Below are 21,709 nucleotides of genomic sequence, written 5' to 3'. Positions count from 1 at the left end.
AGCAATGCGGAAGGAAGGAGGTGGGCGGGATGTTTTCGTCCCGCTCATCTCCGCCCCTCCGCTTCTATTGGCCGGCTGCCGTGTGACGCCGAACGTCCCTCCCACTCCAGGAAGTGGACGTTCGCCGCCCACATCGAGGTCGTATGGACGGGTAAGTACGTTTGTAAGTACGTAAGTACGTAAGTACGGTTAATTGTTTGTGCGGCACGTTCAACAAAATTGAACGTGCCGCACATACGATGGGGGCGGTTACAATCGCATATGATATCGTATGCAGAATCGTAACATGTAAAGCAGGCTTAAGATCAGTGTGCAATGCAACTGCACTGCGATCCTGGGATTTTTCTCATGATTGCAGTGCGTGTGCAATGCGTGTTTGATGCGAATGGGATCCGTTTTTACTATGTCATCTGCCATTCAGCTCTGCTACATGGCCGCTGACAGCAGACACAGACAGAGCCATGCAGCAGAGCTGAATGGCCGCTGACAGCAGACACAGACAGAGCCGCACGATCAGAATGAAGTCGGATGAATTTCACCCGACTTCATTGTCATCCTGCGGCTCTGTCTGTGTGGCATGGCCCCTGATTTTCGGTCACCGGTGAAGGTCTCACCGGTGACTGCAAATCCCTTGAGTGACCGCAGTGAGCCGCGTGATCAGCGGTGCAGTCACTGAGGTTACCCGCGGCCACAGCAGAAGTCCTCTCGCTGAGATCTGTGGCCGCGGGTAACCTCAGTGACATTATTGCTGATAGCGCGACTCACTTCAGTCGCTGAGGGGACCTCACAGAGAGCCGTCGTGGTCTTTGACAGCTCTCTGTCAGCTTCCGATGTAGCAGAGCTGACGGCGACGAGGGACCTCTGTGGATTACGTCGGACGTGGAAGGGTATTTGGGGACTTGAATAAAGTGGTGAAAGAGGGTTGTTTTTTTTTGTTATTTATTTCAAATAAAGGATTTTTGGGTGTATGTCTTCATTTTCTTAATCTTACAGGCTAATCATGGAAGGTATCTCGGGAAGACGCCTGCCATGATTAATCTAGGACTTAGTGGCAGCTATGGGCTGCTGCCATTAACTCCTTATTACCTCGATTGCCACCGCACCAGGGCAATTCGGGATGGCCGAGTACAGTCCCGGAACTGTCGCATCTAATGGATGTGGCTATTACGGGCAGCTGCTGGCTGATATTGTTAGGGTGGTTGGCTCCCCATAACGTGGGGCTCCCCATCCTGACAATACTAGCCTTCAGCCGTGTGGCTTTACCCTGGTTGGTATTAAAATTGGGGGGGAACCGCACGCCGTTTTTTTTTAATTATTTATTTATTTTACTGCATTATATAGACCCTCCCACCGGCAGCTGTGATTGGTTGCAGTGAGATAGCTGTCACTCATCGTGGGGGCGTGTCTGACTGCAACCAATCATATGTGCCGGTGGGCGGGTAAAGCAGGGAATATAAGATTGAATAATGAGCGGCCGGCTCTTTCAAAAGAGAAGCCGCCAGAGCAGTGTGAACGCCGTGTAGCGCCGCGCTGGTGATCGGGGATCGGTGAGTATGAGAGAGGGGGGGAAAGGAATAGACCGACATGGACAGAGAGAGAGAGAGAGACCGACAGAGAGAGAATAGAAACCGAGAGGGAGAGACCGACTGACAGAGGTAGAGATTGACCGACATTGTGAGACCTCACTCATTTCCAGTTTTTTGTGAAACATGCGATAAATGTATTTAAAAAAAAATGAATGTCAATAGAATGGTGTGAGTGCCAGTCCGTGTGACGTCCGTTTATTTACCTGCTCCCATAGAGTTGCATTGGACAGACTCGCGCGAGAAACTCTCCAAAACGCAGCATGCTGAGATTTTTTACTCAGTCCGATTTGGACTGAGAAAAAAATAGCAGATGGGAGCTGCCTCATTGATTAACATGTGTCTGAGTGCAATGCGACATTGTCTCGCATTGCACTACTGCGAGAAAATCGCAAGTGAGAAGCCGGCCTAAGCGCTCGAATAGCCTCAACTCGAGTAACGAGTATGATGGAGGTCAATAATTAGGCAGTATGACTCTGCTAGCATACAGCCAGCCATAAAAAGAGCATTTCTGCAAAAGGGATGGCAGGGTTTGTTGTTTTTCTTTGGACACAATATATCCTAAAATATTGTTTTTACCCCCCACCCGAGAGCCGTTCAGACACTGCAAGTGGCTCTCACTGGTGTGCTATCTCACATCATTCACTAAAGTGAGCTTGCTGTTTGTGTTTGATGTTTCACGAATGTCACATCTGAGCACCTGCAATACTTGGCCGAGCATGAGCGATCAAGTATCGAGCAATGGTGAGCAAGCTCGCTAATCATTACTCTTTATTTGCTTTTTGGAAGAATTATTATTAGTAATTGCATATATTTTTTTTATCCTAATCTAACTTCCAAATTGCTTTCTTATTTATATTTATACTTTGTTAGATGTTACATGTTTTCTTGTACATTTGAGGGATGATATTGGCTACTACACTGTGTCAGATTTTTGATGTTCAAGAAGACGTCATTTGTGAGTAAAAGATTTCCTAAACTCTGGACATGAATTTGACTTGTCCCCTGTGTAAGTTCTATGGTGTGAAACAAGATAATATTTATCTCCAGTACTTGTCCCATGTTCTGAACAGGAAAAAAGGCTTCTCCCCTTTGTGAGTTTGATGATATGTAATTTCTTTGCAAAATAATTCTCACATTCTGAACATTAATATGTCTTCTTCCCTTTGTGAATTTTTTGGTGTTTAACGAGACGTGATTTATATGCAAAACATTTCCCACATTCTGCACACGAAAAAGGTTTCTCCCCTGTGTGAATTTTTTGGTGTTTAATAAGACTTGATTTATGTATAAAACAATTTCCACATTCTGCACAACAAAAAGGCTTCTCCCCTGTGTGAGTACTCTGATGTGAAACAAAATGTGGTTTATCTAGAAAACATTTCCCACATTCTGAACATGAATACGGCATATCCCCTGTGTGAATTTTCTGGTGTCTACAAAGATTTGAAAACAATGTAAAACATTTCCCACATTCTGGACATGAATATGGCTTTTCACCTGTATGAGTTCTCTGATGTGAAACAAGAAGATATTTATTTCTAAAACATTTCCCACATTCTAAACAGGAAAAAGGCTTCTCCCCTGTGTGAATTTTATGATGTGTAAGAAGCTGTTGTTTCGTTGCAAAACATTTCTCACATTCGGAACAGGAATATGGCATTTTCCCTGTGTGCATTTTCTGGTGTTTAGTAAGACCTGAATTGAATGCAAAACATTTGTCACATTCGGAACAGGAATATGGCTTTTCCCCTGTGTGCATTTTCTGGTGTTTAGTAAGACCTGAATTCAAAGCAAAACATTTCCCACATTCTGGACATGAATATGGCTTCTCACCTGTGTGGGTTCTCTGGTGCTGAATAAGACTTGATTTAGTAATAAAACATTTATCACACTCTGAACATGAAAATGGCTTCTCCCCTGTGTGAATTTTCTGATGTGTAGTAGCACTTGATTTAGTAACAAAATATTTATCACACTCTGAACATGAATATCGCTTCTCTCCCGTGTGAGTTATCTGATGTGAATCAAGAGTATATTTATTTGAAAACAATCTCCCACATTCTAAACAGGAAAAAGGCATCTCTCCTGTGTGAGTTCTCTGATGATTAACAAGATATGATATCTTATTAAAACATTTTCCACATTCTGTACATGAAAAAGGCTTCTCCTTTGCGTGACTTCGCTGATGTTCAACAAGATATGATTTACGTACAAAACCTTTGTCACATTCTGAGCAAGAAAAAGGCCTTTCCCCTGTGTGTTTCCTCTGATGTTCAACAAGATGAAATTTAAATGCAAAACTTTTCTCACATTCTGAACAAGAAAATGGCTTCTCTCCTGTGTGTTGTCTCTGATGTGAAGCAAGATGCGCTTTATCTACAAAACATTTCCCACATTCTGAACATAAAAAAGGCTTCTTCCCTGTGTGAATTGTCTGGTGTTTAACCAGAGTTGATTTCTGTGCAAACCATTTTCCACATTCTGAACATGAAAATGGCTTTTCCCCTGTATGAGTTCTCTGGTGAATTTTAACATGTGCTTGATCTCTAAAACATTTCCCACACTCTGAACATGAATATGGCTTATTTACTTTTTTAACTTTCCTTTTCTTGTGTTTATTTATTTTATCAGTCTGCGATGAATCGGGATCATATGATAGATCTTTGCTGTGAAGAGATGATGGTATATCTGGGATAGCGGCATTCACTTCATTTGTATCCTGTACGATATTAAGGTGATCAGATTTCAAAATTGCTGATGTCAGTTGTCCTTCTGATCTCCTGGCACAGTCATCTGCCAAGAATAAAAGCAATTATTTTTTTTATTCCCCAAAAATATATTTTTACAACTCTTTTATATAAAATGTCCTTAAAATTTCCAAATTATGTAGAAAAATTAAAGTTATTCAATAAGAAAAAAAATTATTTCACAATCTAACATTAAACCGAACGGCATAACATTTGGCTTTCTGTTCATTCTGCTTTACAAATATTGGAATAATAAGCTTCAAAAATATGATATAGCTCAATATTATACCAATAAAAATCAAGTCAGCAAAAACACACGACCCCTATCAGGTGAGGCATTGGTCAAAAGAAAAAAAAAACAGCTCTTGAAAAGCAACATGGCTTATATAAAACAATGCAGCAAAATCCGCACTCCCAAAGTCACATATCCATCCCCTTCTGTGCAGTGTGAACAATCACAGCACGCACCCACATACGTATTTAGCAATGCTGTAGTGGGAAGAACACAATTTGCAGTGTGCGTATTTCCCGAAGCATAAGACTGGCACAATGCATTGGGAACTAAAATAGCATATTTGCAATTTTAACTCTGCAACACCCACTGTATAATAATTTTAGGGAGTGAAAATAGTCAATACACCTATAGATTAATTCACTGAGGGGTATAAACGTTCAAAATGGGAAACTTTATGAGGTTTTCTGATGGTTTTTTTTTAACCAGAAGGTGGTTCAGGAAAAGTGCCTTTTGCAGCATCTTTTTGTCTTTTTTTACATCTCTGGTCACCAACGTTTTTCTTTTTTTTACTTGCAGTGTACAAGCTCGTGTGCAGCTGCTAAGCAGAAGGGGCATAAAGAATGGTCAGGTCACTTCTTGCCTGAAAAAAACGTTGTGTTGACATAACCTAAAAGGTTAACAAACATCCTGAATAGTTAGTATAAAATGTGCAATTTTCTAAAATTTAAAGTAGCTGTCAAACATTTGTACACACCTGTTCATGCAAAGGTTTCCTTGTTCTTATTGGAATCTGAACAGAGTCAGACTAAAGGCAACATATTTGAAACAACCCAGAATATGTGTATAATGATAGATTCCTCAAGGTACTTGTCACGCCCTCGGCGGTGGGATCGGCCCCCCTGGGCAGGGAGATTGACGTTCCTCCTGCACCTCCATTCCTGCCTCTGGACAGCCTCTGCCGCTGGTTCCTTTGCTGCTGCGCAGCGTGTCACTCACCCTGTCCGCTGTGATGAGCGTTCCCCTCCCTTCTTCTCCTCCCGGAACCTGCGTTCTCTCTGCAGGTCCTCTGGGAGCGCGCTTAAGTGGCGTGCGCTGCACTCTGTTATAATTTAGGTGCTGTAATGTAGGTGATTAATACAACCCACAACCTCAGATCTTCACAACTGGTAGCAGCAGTGGGATCATCTGTCTTTGGACAGCTTACCGGGAACAGTTACAAAACGGTGACATGGCAGACTCCATCTACAAGAGACTGAAGAAGGAGGAGCTTAGAGGCCTTTGCTCTGGAAGAGAGCTGGAGTCGTTGCTGGAGGAAAACCGGACGACCCCAATACAACGCTTAGCTGAGTGGGACCAAAAACATCCACAGGACAGGGTCAGTTCAGACGTGGAGGATGGCAGCTCAGTGGAGGGACCACAGCCCAGAGTTGTCATTCAGATGAAGGAGGATTGACTGACTGAGTTGAGGCGGATGCTTTCTGCGCTAGGAGAGCATGTTACAGAGATAGATCAGAAGGCAATGCTAAGCAAATATTTGTAGCAGTACCCCCACCTGCCCCAGCGCAGCTGACAGTGGGTAACATGAGAGAGGGGGCTGCACCTTTAACCCCTTAATGACCACTGATACGCCTTTTAACAGTGGATTGTTGATGGGCCTTATTCCTCAGCTCCGCTTTTTAACGACACTGAGGAATAAGTATATATACGGCTCCGCAAATGGAAATTCCACGGGTGTCAGCTGTACATGACAGCTGACACCCACAGACATCATCCCTGACCAGTTTTGGAACCAATTGGGGCAAATTAACCCCTTAAATATTGCTGTCAATGGCAACAGTGGTATCTAAGAGGCATAAACAGGGGTTAAAAGCCCCCCTAAGGCAGAATCGCCCACCTGGGATGATAGTCGCGGGTGCCGATCATTGCCATGGTAGATGACCCCATGGTAAGATGGTCTGTAAGATCCAGCTATAAACTGGGATTACAGGCTGTGTCTGAGTCACTGACATGAGTACCACAGCCCATGAAATCAGTGATCAAAATGAGAAAAAAATCATATCCAACTAATCTTGTTGGGACAAAAATCAAAAAAGGTAAATAAAATGTGTAAGGTTCTTAAAGAAATATTAGACATATAGAGAGAAGTAATTGTGGTAAAAGACGTGGTAAAATAAACAAAACACGTTATATCCCTAAAAAGAACATGTGTTCAGGTAAAAATCTAACACTACATCGGTGTACGGACCAAAGTAATGGGGACATTTTAATGGAGTGGCCAAACTGCAGAATAAATCACTGTGATATGAATGGACTACCGATAAAGCAACACAGCCTGTGACGGAGATTAATCTTTGATGTTTCAGCATTTACTGGTCACTACTCACCTGGGTGGTTATCTGTAGGAATCTCTCCTTTACACCTCTCATCACCCCTCACATAGGTCTCTGTAGTACTAATATGGGTCAGATCTTTACCCTGAAATAAATATTGTAAAAGTCACAGACAGATGGAGAAGTGATATCTATGATCAGCTCTAATCCTGCCATCTCCACCGTTCACATTACACAAGTATAAAACTAGTGGGTAAAACAAGACCTTCATAGCGGTCTACACATCATAGGGAGATTTCATTACACATTCTCCATCTACCTGATTGATCCAGAGGAACAGCAAGATTTCCATGTTTACAGACCTGTGAAAAAAGAGGATGGGGACATCTCTCTGGTGGTGTCCTTTTACTGGGAACCTCCATCATGATGTCCTTGTACAGATCTTTGTGTCCTTCTAAATACTCCCACTCCTCCATGGAGAAATAGATGGTGACGTCCTGACACCTTATAGGAACCTGACACATAAAATGATACCATTATTCCCTAATCCCTTCATAGCGTTACTGTATTATGTCCCAGCATTCCCAGCAGTGTCACCTCTCCAGTCAGCAGCTCAATCATCTTGTAGGTGAGTTCTAGGATCTTCTGGACATTGATATCCTCATGTATCAGAGGGGGAGGTGGAGATCCCATGATTGGGCTCAGGGGTCTTCCCCATCCCTCAGACACAGGGTCCTGACAGCGCTCACTAGAGGTCTTCTTCACTACTGTGTAATCCTGGATATGGAGAGACACAGTAATAAATCTCACTACAGACATTTCCAGAGTCCTCACCTCTCCAGTTCTGTCCATCTGTTATTCCCATAGATAAGAATGATGTAATGTGACGTCATCACAATCTCTCACCTTTCTAGTAAGCTGGAAGAGGATCTCTAGGGTGAGGTGTAATATCCTCTCCGCCATCTTGTCCTTGTCTCTGTCCATTAGTGACGGGTGAATGAGTAGAATTTTCTTATATAGATCTCCACTGAGAGGATCCGATATTGAAGGGACCTGAATGGGAATAATATGAGCCAATGTAAATCAATACTCTAGCATTTTGCACACGTTGGTGAAGTATTACATGGCACCAATAATAAGTGCTCAAATGCTGTATTTTTAACTCCTTATAAGCTGGGATCAATAGAAAATAATGGTTACAAAATACAACTCATCCTGTCTCCTGTCAGGGCCATGACAAGGTGTTGTAATGTCCTGGGTGCTCTCTTCCACCTACGACAACCAACTGTAAAGTGGTTTCACACTATGATTGTCTGTCATTTCCTTATTTGAATATTCAAATTGATTATTTTAAATAGAAAATTATATAATCACCCCACACTTCCCCCAGGTTGCACCCCTCTATATAAAGTACAAGTGCCTCCAGTGATTTACCGTGCCAATGACACCCGCTTGCCTTAAGCCCTCCATGTCGCTTCCTCTGGTAAAAATTACAGTTCAGCAATAGAAGTTTTAGGCCCCCAATTGGGGAGAATTTGCGCGATTCTGAGGCTTGCACAATATGTGGTTTTGAAACATAAAATTACAAATAAGGACATTTTTGTGTACTCACCGTAAAATGTCTTTCTTGGAGCCTTTCATTGGGGGACACAGACAGTGGTTATATGTTGTCTCCAGGGGAGGCTTGACACTAGGTTTAAAAAAAAGTTAGCTCCTCCTCCCACAGCATATACCCTGGCTAGGCGGGAATTAGCTCAGTTTGGTGTAAAAGCAGTAGGAAAAGGACAACCAAAACCACAAGGGCAGGAGCTGTGTCCCCCAATGAAAGGCTCCAAGAAAGACATTTTACGGTGAGTACACAAAAATGTCCTTTCCTTTCTCGCCTTTTCATTGGGGGACACAGACAGTGGGACGTCCCAAAGCAGTCCCTGGGTGGGAACTGAACTATTAACAGTGTATAACATCAGACAAAGAGCTGACTAACAACTGCAACTGCAGTGAACACATATCAAAACACTGTCAAGAACCGAGCAGTGGCCACTTATAAATGGGCCACTGCCGCCTGAAGGACTTGTCTTCCAAGAGCAGCATCCGCGGATGCATGCGTATGCACTCTGTAGGATTTTGTGAACGTGTGCACACTGGACCAGGTAGCGGCCTTGCAAAGTTGGGCCACCGAAGCCTGATGGCGGATAGCCCAGGAGGCACCCACTGCTCGTGTAGAGTGGGCCCGCACAGATTGAGGAGGAACGGCACCTCGTGCTTTGTATGCCTCACAGATGGCAGTCCTGATCCATCGAGAAATCGTGGATTTAGACGCCGGGTTGCCCTTTTTGTGTCCTACTGGGAGGACGAAGAGGGCATCGGACTTGCGCAACGGCACTGTTCTGGAGGTGTAGAACCGCAAAGCCCTGACAAGATCGAGAGTGTGAAGGGCTTTCTCAAAGGAGTGGACCGGGGCCGGGCAGAATGACGGCAACACAATGTCCTCGTTCAGGTGGAAAGAGGATACGACCTCCGGAAGGAAGGCGGGGGAAGGCCGAAGGACCACCTTATCCTGATAGAATATCAGATAAGGTGAGCGACAGGAAAGAGCTGCCAGTTCGGACACTTGCCTGATAGAGGTAATAGCGACTAAAAAGGCAACTTTCCAAGACAGTCATTGATTTCTCTCAGAGGTTCGAAAGGAGGAAGTTGAAGGACTCCGAGAACCAGATTCAGATCCCAGGGATCTAAGGGGTGGCGATAAGGAGGGACCAAATGCGCTACCCCTTGCAGAAAGGTACGGACCTGAGGGCGAGAAGCCAGCTGCTTATGGAAAAAAAAAAATCGACAAGGCAGAAACTTGTCCTTTAAGGGTACTGAGAGCAAGACCCGAGTCCAAACCGTCTTGCAGAAAAGCAAGAACATTAGGGATTGAAAAGGTCAGGGGCGACCGATTATGACGGTCACACCAGGAAAGATAGGTCTTCCAGGTCCTGTGGTAAATGCTGGCGGAGGAAGGCTTCCGAGCAATAAGCATGGTATGAACTACCCTGGAAGAAAGACCCGATTTGGCTAGCATCAGGGATTCAAGCGCCACGCCGTCAAATGCAGCTGTGCTGTATTCTGGTGGAATATTGGACCTTGCGACAGAAGATCCGGGCGGTCGGGAAGACGCCAGGGAGTGTCGCTGAGAAGTTGGAGGAGCTCTGGATACCAGGCTCTCCTGGGCCAGTCCGGGGCCACGAGGATCACCGGGATTCCCTCCGCTTTGATTTTCTTGATTACTCTCAGAATGAGAGGAAACGGAGGGAAGATGTAAGGCAGGCGAAACTGCAACAATGGAAAGACTAGGGCGTCGGAGCAGAGCGCTAGCGGGTCTCTCTACCGAGATATGAAGGGACGTATTTTGGCATTCATTCGAAACGCCATGAGGTCCACATCCGGGAGTCCCCAATGAAGAGTGATCTGATGCAACATTTCGTCGTGGAGGGACCATTCCCCTGCCGCTAGACCTTGCCTGCTGAGAAAGTCTGCGGCCCAGTTGTCTACCCCTGGGATATGGACAGCTGAAATAATGGGGATGTGCTTCTCTGCCCAAAGAAGAATCCTGGATACTTCCTTCATTGCTGCCTTTCTGCGAGTTCCTCCCTGATGGTTGATGTAAGCCACGGCCGTGGCATTGTCTGACTGGATCCGAACAGAGAGGCCCAATAGTAAGGGTTGAAAATTCTGAAGGGCCAAAAATATGGCTCTGATCTCCAGAACATTGATGTGCAGGGAGCGCTTGGAAGGAGACCAGCGTCCCTGAACAGTGTGGTGGAGAAACACCGCCCCCCAGCCTATCAGGCTGGCATCCGTCGTGACTACCTGCCAGTGGACCGGGCGGAAGGACTTCCCTTGAGATAGGGATGAGGCTTGAGTCCACCAGACGAGGGAGCTGAGCGCAGACCGAGATAGGCGGACTGACCGGTCCAGGGAAGCTGGATTCTTGTCCCAGGAGGATAGAAGATCCAGTTGTAGAGGGCGCAGATGGAATTGGGCAAAGGACACGGCTTCTATGACCGCCACCATCTTGCCTAACACTCTCATTCCATTCCGAAGGGATGTGTGACGGCGAGAGTGGAGGGATTGGGCGGCCCGGATCATGGAAGACCTCTTGTCCTCTGGAAGAAAAACCCGGGACTGAGCCGTGTCTATCAGCATACCTAAAAAGGTGATGCGCTGATGAGGAATGAGGGATGACTTGTTGAAGTTGATAAGCCACCCTAGCCTTGACAGTGTGTCTAGGCAAATCTGAACGCTTTCTGAGCAAACGTGAAGAGAGCTCCCTTTGACAAGAAAGTCGTCCAAATAGGGAACGACCAGGATGCCTCTGGGGTGTAAAATGGACATGACGGCTGCCATGACCTTTGTGAAGACCTGAGGCGCAGTGGCCAGCCCAAAAAGGAGGGCCCTGAATTGTAAATGATGGTGTCCTACGGCAAAGCGAAGGAACCGTTGATGAGAGACACATATGGGAATGTGTAAATAAGCATCTTGAACGTCTATGGAAGCTAGAAATTCTCCAGGTTCCATGGCGGCTAGTACTGCTCTCAATGATTCCATTCGGAAAGTTCGAATCCGCACGAATTTGTTCAGGCGTTTGAGGTCCAAGATAGGGCGGACAGAGCCATCTTTTTTGGGAACGACAAAAAGGTTTGAATAGAAACCTTTGCTGCGCTGTTCCAGGGGCACTGGAATGATAACGTTTGCTTTCTGTAAAGAGGCTATGGCCTGAAATAAGGTTTGGCTTTGCGTTTTGGACTTTGGAAGACGAGAACGCAGAAACCTGTTGGCCGGCAGGGAATGGAAATCGATCTTGTAACCTGAGATGACGATTTCTCGAAACCAAGCATCGTGAGTGTGGTCTAGCCAGATATCCCGAAAAAGCAGAAGCCGCCCTCCCACAGGAGTCAGATCTGAGGGATACCTGACATCATGCTGAGGGGGCCTGTACAGAGTGAGGTCCTTTGGGTTTAGGTTGCTTGGAGTGGGAACGTCAAGAAGAGCCCCTTGAGGGACCGGATCCTCGATCTGAGCGTTGGGACGGTCCTTGGGCTGATGGTTTTTGGGGGGCAGGCCGAAAGGACTGCCTGCGCCAAGAAGATTATTTGAAATTTCTGGCTACAGGCCGCTTTTGTGGTAGAATGGTACTTTCACCACCCGTTGCCTCAGATATGAGTTTGTCCAGGGATTCACCAAACAGACGAAGACCCTGGAAGGGAAGTGTGGACAGGGACTTCTTGGAGGCACTGTCCGCATTCCATAATTTTAGCCACAGAACCATGCGGGCGAAGACAGCATTGGCTGCCGTTAGGGCTGACCAGCTAGCTGCATCTAGGGAGCCGTGAAGAAAATAATTAGAGGCTAGAGAGAACAAATCAAGAATCTCAAGAGCCTCTGGAGGAATATTTCAAGCGCGAAGCAACTTGCGCAGGTTCCTACTCCACACACTCATAGCTCTTGCCACCTATGTCATGGCAAACAGGAAGCGTAGAGAGGAGCCCGAAGCCTGGAAAATAGATTTGACCGCAGCCTCAACTGCGCGGTCGGACGAGTCCTTGAGAGACGCGCTGTCTTAAACAGACATAACCGTGTGTTTAGCCAGTCTGGATACTGGCGGATCCGCAACGGGAGGTACCGACCAGGGCTTAACCATTTCCAGAGGAAAGGGATAAGCAAATGAAGAGGAGGATTTTTTATTAAACCTCCTATTAGGGTGATCCCACTGTTTAGATATGATTTGATGAAAAATCGGATCCTGGGCAAAGGACTTAGGAGGCTTCTTGGCTCGCTTGATTGCCGACTGAGAAGTCGGGTCAGAGGGCTGATCAGAAATCGACAGAGAGTGATTGACAGCCGCTATTAAAGTGTCTTCCATATGCCTAGACTCAGAAGGGACATCTGAATCAGAGTCAGAGTCTCGGGAATCGTGACTAGTAAGGGTCACGGAGCCTGAGTCAGACTGACCATCGTGTGAGTGAGACAAGGCGGAGCGGTTGCAATGGTGCCTTTTGGAGACTTTTTACGTACTGGGGATGATACACCAGACGAAGGCGGGTTCCTCTGAGGGAGCTGAGCCGGGGGAGGCTGCGGGAGCCTGTGGAAGGCTGGGATATCTGAGCGGCCAGGTCATCTAACCTTTTAGACATCAGAAGAGCCCATGCAGGGATAGCCTCATCAGACGGGGGTGCTGCCTGAATGGTGGGCGGGGCCGAACCCACAGACTGCACGACCCCCTGGTCCGGCAACGCCTGTTGTGACACTGTAGTAGGGGCATCGCAGCCCCGGCAGAGTGGATAGCTTCGACCATTGGGAAACGAGCTTCCAGGTGGTACAAGCATAGTACAGGTCCATAGAGGATGCCTGGGAAGCTTTATCACCCTTGCGGTTACGCATGTCAGCAACAAACGTACAATTAGTACTGTGAGCCTCTAGCAGCATTACACTACTGTGGGTGAGGAGCTACTAGCAGTATTAGAAAGTAACTGCTATACAGAGCTGGTATATACCATTAGTAAAGTGGCATACACTGCCAAACAGTCGGTATATACCTGCAGGCACAGTCAGTATATACCGCTAAAAGCTGATATACACCGCCAGCCAGCAGGCACACACCGCTAGAAAGACAGTGATATACCGCTGAACAGAGCGGTATATAGTGCTGCAGAGTTGCAGAGCCAAGGAGGTGATCTCACCCGTGTCTGCTCCCCACATGTAATGGCGTCCAGTATTCTCTGGCAGCATGAAGGGGAGAGACGGCCCACTAGAGGGAGCGGCTTCTGGAGCAGTGGAAGGGGCGTTGCTAAGAATGCAGGCCGAAGCCGGGAGCTAAATTTATGATGCTTCCCCAGGAACACGGCCTGCATCGCCCCACCGGCGCCTCCTCAGGCGGCGGTTGGATGCAGGGGACGGATACACGTCGTCTCCCTACCTGCTCTTGCTCCGTCTGAAGACGCGTCGGTCCTGGGATGCGGGGATCTCGGGGACGCATCTTCGGCTCAAGGTTAGCAGGTGCTCGGCTCTGCTTAGTCCTCTGGAGCTACCTTTGTGAGGTGCTTCCAGGGAGCCTGGAGGGGTACGCAGACCCGACCACTTGGGCGCGAGGGAAGACTGACGGCTTTTGCACGCCAGCTTTCCTCTGCCCGTAAGCGGGGGGAACGAGGGTGAGCACACACTGGTATTGCCCCATAGTCAAAAATAGAATAAAATCACAAAGAAAAAGAAATAAATAAATAAAAAACATGAGCTGGCCTGGGGCTCAGGCCAGACGTGTCAGCCTCCCTGCTGACACTAAAAAGAACTGAGCTAGTTCCCGCCTAGCTGGGGTTATATGCTGTGGGAGGAGGAGCTAACTCTTTTTTTAAACCTAGTGTCAAGCCTCCCCTGGAGACAACATATAACCACTGTCTGTGTCCCCCAATGAAAAGGCGAGAAAGGAATAGTTGATGACCTTTAAGTATTTAATTTTTCCCAATTTGTATTATTCTTTAGTGATTTTGTTTTGCTTAGCTAATGGAAAGCAGGATTGGAGGTTTCCTTCAGTGCACCATCTGCCATATGTATGCACAACTGGAGCAGGGGTTAGAGGGTGAATATTTCTGTGGCAGATGTGCCCATGTTGGCCATATGAGAGCTTTTATCAGAGATCTGAAGGAGCTATATGCAACACTGAGGGAGATTAACAATCTTAACAGGAGCATGCTGCTCATTGAGCAAGCATTTAGTGAGGAGGACTCGAGCATTGTAGTGCTCACTCACTCATCACTACACTATGTGCAGAATTATTAGGCAAATGAGTATTTTGATCACATGATACTTTTTATACATGTGGTCTTACTCCAAGCTGTATAGGCTTGAGAGCCAACTACCAATTAAGTAAATCAGCTGATGTGCATCTCTGTAATGAGGAGGGGTGTGGTGTAATGACATCAACACCCAATATAAGGTGTGCTTAATTATTAGGCAACTTCCTTTCCTTTGGCAAAATGGGTCAGAAGAGAGATTTGACGGACTCTGAAAAGTCCAAAATTGTGAGATGTGTGGCAGAGGGATGCAGCAGTCTTCAAGTTGCCAAACTTTTGAAGCGTGATCACCGTACAATCAAGCGTTTCATGGCAAATAGCCAACAGGGTTGCAAGAAGCGTGTTGGGCAAAAAAGGCGCAAAATAACTGCCCATGAATTGAGGAAAATTGGCCAAATTTCAGAGCTGCAACGTTACTGTGTATCAAAAGGCACAAGGTGTGCCATACTCAGGCACATGGCCAAGGTAAGGAAGGCTGAAAAACGTCCACCTTTGAACAAGAAACATAAGATAAAACGTCAAGACTGGACCAAGAAATATCTTAAGACTGATTTTTCAAAGGCTTTATGGACTGATGAAATGAGAGTGACTCTTGATGGGCCAGATGGATGGGCCAGAGGCTGGATCAGTAAAGGGCAGAGAGTTCCACTTTGACTCAGATGTCAGCAAGGTGGAGGTGGGGTACTGGTATGGGTTGGTATCATCAGAGATGAACTTGTGGGACCTTTTCGGGTTGAGGATGGAGTGAAGCTCAACTCCCAGACCTACTGCCAGTTTCTGGAAGACAACTTCTTCATGCAGTGGTACAGGAAGAAGTCGGTATCGTTCAAGAATAACATGATTTTCATGCAGGACAATGCTCCATCACATGCATCAAACTACTCCACAGCGTGGCTGGCCAGTAAAGGTCTAAAAGATGAAAAAATAATGACATGGCCCCCTTGTTCATCTGATCTGAATCCCATAGAGAACCTGTGGTCCATCATAAAATGTGAGATCTACAGTCATGGCCAAAAGTTTTGAGAATGACAGCAAAATTATATTTTCACATGATCTGTTGCCCTCTGGTTCTTATTTGTGTTTGTCTGATGTTTACATCACATACAGAAATATAATTACAATCATATTATGAGTACCAAAAGGTTATATTGACAGAATGAGTTAATGCAGCAAGTCAATATTTGCAGTGTTGACCCTTCTTCTTCAGGACCTCAGCAATTGTCCCTGGCATGCTCTCAATCAACTTCTGGACCAAATCCTGACTGATAGCTGTCCATTCTTGCATAAGCAATGCTTGCATTTTGCCAGAATTTGTTGTTTTTTGTTTGTCCACCCGTCTCTTGATGATTGCCCACAAGTTCTCAATGGGATCAAGATCTGAGGAGTTTCCAAGCCATGGACCCAAAATCTCTATGTTTTGTTCCATGAGCCATTTAGTGGTCACCGTTGCATTATGGCAAAGTGCTCCATCATGCTGGAAAAGGCATTGTTGGGCGCCAAACTGCTCTTGGACGGTTGGGAGAAGTGGCTCTTGGAGGACATTCAGGTACCATTCTTTATTCATGGCTGTGTTTTTAGGCAAGTCTGTGAGTGAGCCGATTCCCTTGGCTGAGAAACAACCCCACACATGAATCGTTTCAGGATGCTTAACAGTTGGCATGAGACAAGACTGGTGGTAGCGCTCACCTCTTTTTCTCCTAATAAGCTGTTTTCCAGATGTCCCAAACAATCGAAAAGGGGATTCATCTGAGAAAATGACTTGACCTCAGTCCTCAGCAGTCCACTCCCTGTACCTTTTGCAGAATATCAGTTGGTCCCTGATGTTTTTTCTGGAGAGAAGTGGCTTCTTTGCTGCCCTTCTTGAAACCAGGCCTTGCTCAAAGAGTCTCCGACCACAGTGCGTGCAGAAGCACTCACACCAGCCTGCTGCCATTGCTGAGCTAGCTCGGCACTGCTGGTAGTCTGATCCCACAGCTGAAACAGTTTTAAGATACGGTCCTGGCGTTTGCTGGTCCTTCTTGGGCGCCCTGGAGGCTTTTTGGCAATAATGGAAGCTCTCTCCTTGAAGTTCTTGATGATGCAATAAATTGTTGACTGAGGTGCAATCTTTGTAGCTGCGATACTCTTCCCTGTTAGGCCATTTTTGTGCAGAGCAATGATGGCTGCACGTGTTTCTTTAGAGATAACCATGGTTAACTGAAGAGAAACAATGATACTAAGCACCAGCCTCCTTTTAAAGTGTCCAGTAGTGTCATTCTTACTTAATCATGACTGATTGATCGCCAGCCCTGTCCTCATCAACACCCACACCTGTGTTAATGGAACAATCACTAAAACAATGTTAGCTGCTCCTTTTAAGGCTGGAATGCAATGATGTTGAAATGTGTTTTGGGGGTTAAAGTTCATTTTCTTAGCCAATATTGACTTTGCAAGTAATTGCTGTTAAGCTGATCACTCTTTATGACATTCTGGAGTATATGCAAATTGCCATTAGAAAAACTGAAGCAGTAGACTTTGTAAAAATTAATATTTGTAGCATTCTCAAAACTTTTGCCCATGACTGTACAGGGAGGGAAAACAGTACACCTCTTGGAACAGTGTCTGGGAGACTGTGGTGGCTGCTCCATACAATGTTTATCGTAAACAGATCAAGTAACTGACAGAAACTATGGATGGTAGGCTGTTGAGTGTCATCATAAAGAAAGGTGGCTATATTGGTCACTTATTTTTTGAGTTTTGTTTTTGCATGTCAGAAATGTTTATTTCTAAATATTGTGCAGTTATATTGGTTTACCTGGTGAAAATAAACAAATGAGATGGGAATATATTTGGTTTTTATTAACTTGCCTAATAATTCTGCACAGTAATGGCCCTGTCACACACACAGATAAATCAGTGGCAGATCTGTGGTTGCAGTGAAATTGTGGACAATCAGTGCCAGGTTTGTGGCTGTGTACAAATGGAACAATATGTCCATGATTTCACTGCAACCACAGATCTGCCAAAGATTTATCTGTGTATGTGTGACAGGGCCTTAATAGTTACCTGCAAAAACAGATATCCTCCAAAGATAGCTAAATCTAAAAAAAAACCCACTCCAACTTCCAAAAATATTAAGCTTGATACTTATGAGCCTTTTGGTTGGTGATCAATAATAAAAAAATCCTCTAAAATACAGCTTGCCTAATAATTCTGCACACAGTGTAGTTATGTTACCGAGCACCAGAGCATGGTAGTGCTCACTCATCACTAGTTACGAGTACCAAGCACCCGAGCATGTAAGTGCCCGCTCATCACTAATGATTAGACAAGCAGGTCAATCTCAGAAATGGCATATAGTGCATATGTGCCGCCCCCACGCCAGCAGCCGCCGCTGCTCGGATCCGGACCTACGGTACGGCTCGAGGGGTTCCCGGGGGTCGCGCAGTCACTTCGAATAAAATAGGGGACGTTTTTGTACGGGGTTGGTTGTAGGTTGTCTGTGACGCCACCCACGGTGTGTGGTGAAGTATGGCACCACCGCTGCGGTTATGGGAGGCCCGGGGAGATGTGATGGCAGCTGGATGTTAACCCCTCCGTGGGTAGGGATGGATGCCCCGGGGCCAGAGTCTTTGAGCTGAGGACTGGGAATGCAGGGGCCGGCACGCCCGGCCAGGCCGGGGATGTTACTCACGATGGAAGAAAGCACACAAGTCCTGTGGTAAACCAAGGTGATCGTGGCCGGCTGCCGCAGACGGGTGTATCTGGTCCCGCACCCGGGTATGGTAGTCAAAGTCTCTCTCCTCTGCACTGTTTTGTAGATGGGACTGCTTAGTGTGTAACGCAGGAGTCCGCTCTTGGTCCTTTTGTTGGGAGCCGTGCCCGTCTGACGCTGACCCTTGGGATCTACGGGCCCTGGAGGTTGCCCTATCCCTCTCTGTGGGTGGTTGTCTACTTTTCGGGACTTAGGTTGGGACAGGACCTATAATCCTGCCCTCAATTGGTTAGTTAGCTAGGCCGTAGGTTCCGGTCCTGGCTTCAGGGTCCAAGTACCCCCTCTGTGCGTACGGTTTCCAGTCGGTTCTCCGGTGGCTGCACCGGTGGGCAACAACCCTGCCCGGTCCACTCTGGCTCCCTGCAGCCGTCTTCCCGTCTCCTGCAGACTCTGGCTACCGTCTGCCGCCTAGCCAAGGTGTCAGGGCTCTGACCCTGGCACCTGTCAGATGCACCTCCACTCTGCACTTGAACACTTGAACTTCACTAAAGCTTATCTAATCTGCACTGTTTTCCCACCCCGGGCTGTCTAGATCCCTAAGTGGGGGTTTCCTAACCGCCAGGTCCCGCCCACTGGTGAGTCTGTCTTGCCCTGAGGGGGGGTGACTAGGGTTTCAGGTTGGCTGATGTAACCCTTTAGGGATTGGTGTTGTGTGGGGGCTTAAATGTGCCTATACCTGGTTCTCCAGGGTGCTACACATACTGCTCTCTCTAACAGCTGGGAAATTAACCCAGCTAGTAGTGAGGGGAAGGGTAATATAGGTAGGGTTAGACAGTTGGTGTTTATAGAGGATTCTACAAATAGGAACAAAGATAGAAATTTGTCACCAAGATTGCCTAAGCCGATTGGTTTGCTGTCTCCCTGGAGCCGAGGTTAGGCATGTGGTCGTATGGTGATGATCCATCTTTTGTGGTCCAAGTGGGAACCAATGGCAGAATAAGTGGTAGGTGGAGGATCCTTACGCAAGAATTATTTTAAAGAAGTAGGCTGCCACATGAAGGGAAAAACCTCCAAAAGTATAAAGTAGTATTCTCTGGCATATTGCCTGTTCCATCACAGGAAAAACAGCGGGAACATAGGGAGATACAGTAAATACATGACTTAAGTATTGGAGTTAGGTAGGTTCCAGAATTAGCATTTTTGAAATTAAATGTGGGAAAATAAAAGGAACCTAAAATGTGTATTTGCAAGTAAAATGTGAATGCTTGAGGCCTTGTTGCTGAAAGAACACATTGATGTAGTTGGTGTTGATAGAAAATGGTTGGACTCTTACCATGATCAGACTGTACATTTTCAGGAGTTTATGTTCTTTCATAAAGACCGGTCAAATAGGAAAAAAGGCGGAGGAGTATGTCTGTATGTTAGGAGTGATATGAAAAAGAGTGTGACAGATGAAATTGTGCGTGGAATTACATAGTGAATTAAATGGTGAAAAGGTAATTTCTGGTGTTATTTATAGGATCTCCAAACATCAATGAGGAGTTGGAAGGTCAGGGATTATAATTAGGGCTGCCATCAGGGCATTACAACCATCACTGGTATATGGAGCCCAGTGAAGAGGGGGCCCTGGCTAGGCCTGGAGTAATTACTTAGCTTTATTAAGCCTTGAGCCCACTTTTCACCAGACCCAGTCACAGAGGGGCCCGGCAGTGTCACTTCAGCCACTACAGCACATCGCCAAGTTGCAGGCAAAGTGCTTTAAAGGTATTGCATGCAAATTAGCCATGTGCTGCAGGTAAGGTCATTGAGGCAGGGCGCTGGTTCGTCATCCCGCGCCCCAGCATACAGCGGTGTGATGAGGTCATCATTCAGCAACCTCATCACACTGCTGCGGGTAACAGAGCCGTGGAGGTGGCGAGGATACGGGCGGCAGCCGGCCGGGTCATGTAAGCGCTCAGTGAGCTGAAGCCGACCGCCGAGGGTGGTGGGAGCCCGCCGACCTCAGCTCCTACCTTGCTTCAGCTGGATGCACGTTGTCGGAGGGAGCACATCCAGCTGAAATGCATCGTCGCTCAGAGAGGATGCCATGCGATGCAAGAGCGGAGAGGGTGAGTAAAATGTTTGGGGTTTTTTTGCAGCAAAAAAATACGCCAGGAGGTGCCCATTAAGGGGACATACATACCAGGAGAAGGATATATATACCAGGAAGGAGACACAAACCAAGATAGGGACATATATACCAGAATGTGCCCAGGAGGGGATATATATACACCAGGAGTCCCCCGGGGTGGGACATATATACCAGGAAGGGGACAAAAATCAGGACGGGGACATATATACCAGAAATGGACAAGGAAGGGCATATATATACCAGGAAGGGCCCAGGATAGGGATATATATACAAAGAAGGGAGCATACATACCAGGAAGAGTACATATATACCAAGAGTCGCCCAGGATGAGGGTTATACCAGGAGGGGGACTTATATTTATTTATATACAAACTTGTCTTTTATTGATACAAAACATAGAAGGCTGACAAATTACCTTTAAGGTTAAGCTCTACAGCCAGGTATTCTGTGTTTTGAGATTACATTATTTATCTGCGGACACTGCCTTGTTTATATACTTATTGTGCATTCTATTATCACTGACCTGATACTTCATTGCAAGAAAGTACAGGATTATTATGTTCATCCCCTATTTCATCCATTGTTTTTCTCTTGTCTATCATGTTTTTAACCTTTGTTTGTCAGCCTTATAAGGTTTTGTTTCAATAAAAGCCATGTTTACTATGCAGCTTATTTTTCCTATCATGTTATAATTCACTTTTTGCATAGTTTTTTATTACCACCCCTACGTTTATTTATATTTATTACACTGTGGTGCCCACTATTTCTTTCATAACAAAGTGTTGCAAGGAGCAATGTGTGTAGGGGGAATATTATACAGAGGCGCAGTGTGTGTATGGGAGGATATTATACAGATGAGCAGTGTGTGTGAGGGTATACTATACAGAGCGATAGTGTTTCTGGGGCGATATACAGAGGGGAACTGTGCATGGGAGGATATTATAAAGAGGGGCAGCTTGTGTGGGGGGATAGTATACAGAGGGGCAGCGTATCTGAGAGCTATCATACAGAGGGGCAGTGTGTGTGGGGGATATTTTACAGAGAGGCCATGTGTGTGGGAGAGATATTACACGGAGGAACAGTGTGTGTGGGGGATATTATACAGAGGGGCAGTGTGTAGGGGATATTATACAAAAGATCAGTGTGTGTTGGGGGAT

The 21,709-nt window shown here is 46.1% G+C and overlaps 1 protein-coding gene across 1 annotated transcript in view; it reads right to left on the bottom strand.

Moving 5' to 3' along the window:
- Positions 1 to 774: 774 nt before the first annotated feature.
- Positions 775 to 21,709, bottom strand: part of LOC142312117 (uncharacterized) — a 52,300-nt gene continuing 31,365 nt past the window's right edge. Inside the window, exons 4-8 of the mRNA XM_075351002.1 lie at positions 7,805 to 7,951; positions 7,496 to 7,675; positions 7,261 to 7,413; positions 6,953 to 7,043; positions 775 to 4,379 (exon numbers count right to left, since the gene is read on the bottom strand). Coding sequence (XP_075207117.1) covers positions 2,731 to 4,379; positions 6,953 to 7,043; positions 7,261 to 7,413; positions 7,496 to 7,675; positions 7,805 to 7,951 — 2,220 coding nt within the window. The 3' untranslated portion in view covers positions 775 to 2,730. The remainder of the gene's footprint in view (positions 4,380 to 6,952; positions 7,044 to 7,260; positions 7,414 to 7,495; positions 7,676 to 7,804; positions 7,952 to 21,709) is intronic.

This window comes from Anomaloglossus baeobatrachus, chromosome 5 (genome assembly GCF_048569485.1).
Source record: "Anomaloglossus baeobatrachus isolate aAnoBae1 chromosome 5, aAnoBae1.hap1, whole genome shotgun sequence".
Classification (NCBI taxonomy): domain Eukaryota; kingdom Metazoa; phylum Chordata; class Amphibia; order Anura; family Aromobatidae; genus Anomaloglossus; species Anomaloglossus baeobatrachus.
The sequence above is the reverse complement of the archived record's forward strand: the minus strand, read 5'-3'. Positions and strand labels throughout refer to the sequence as shown.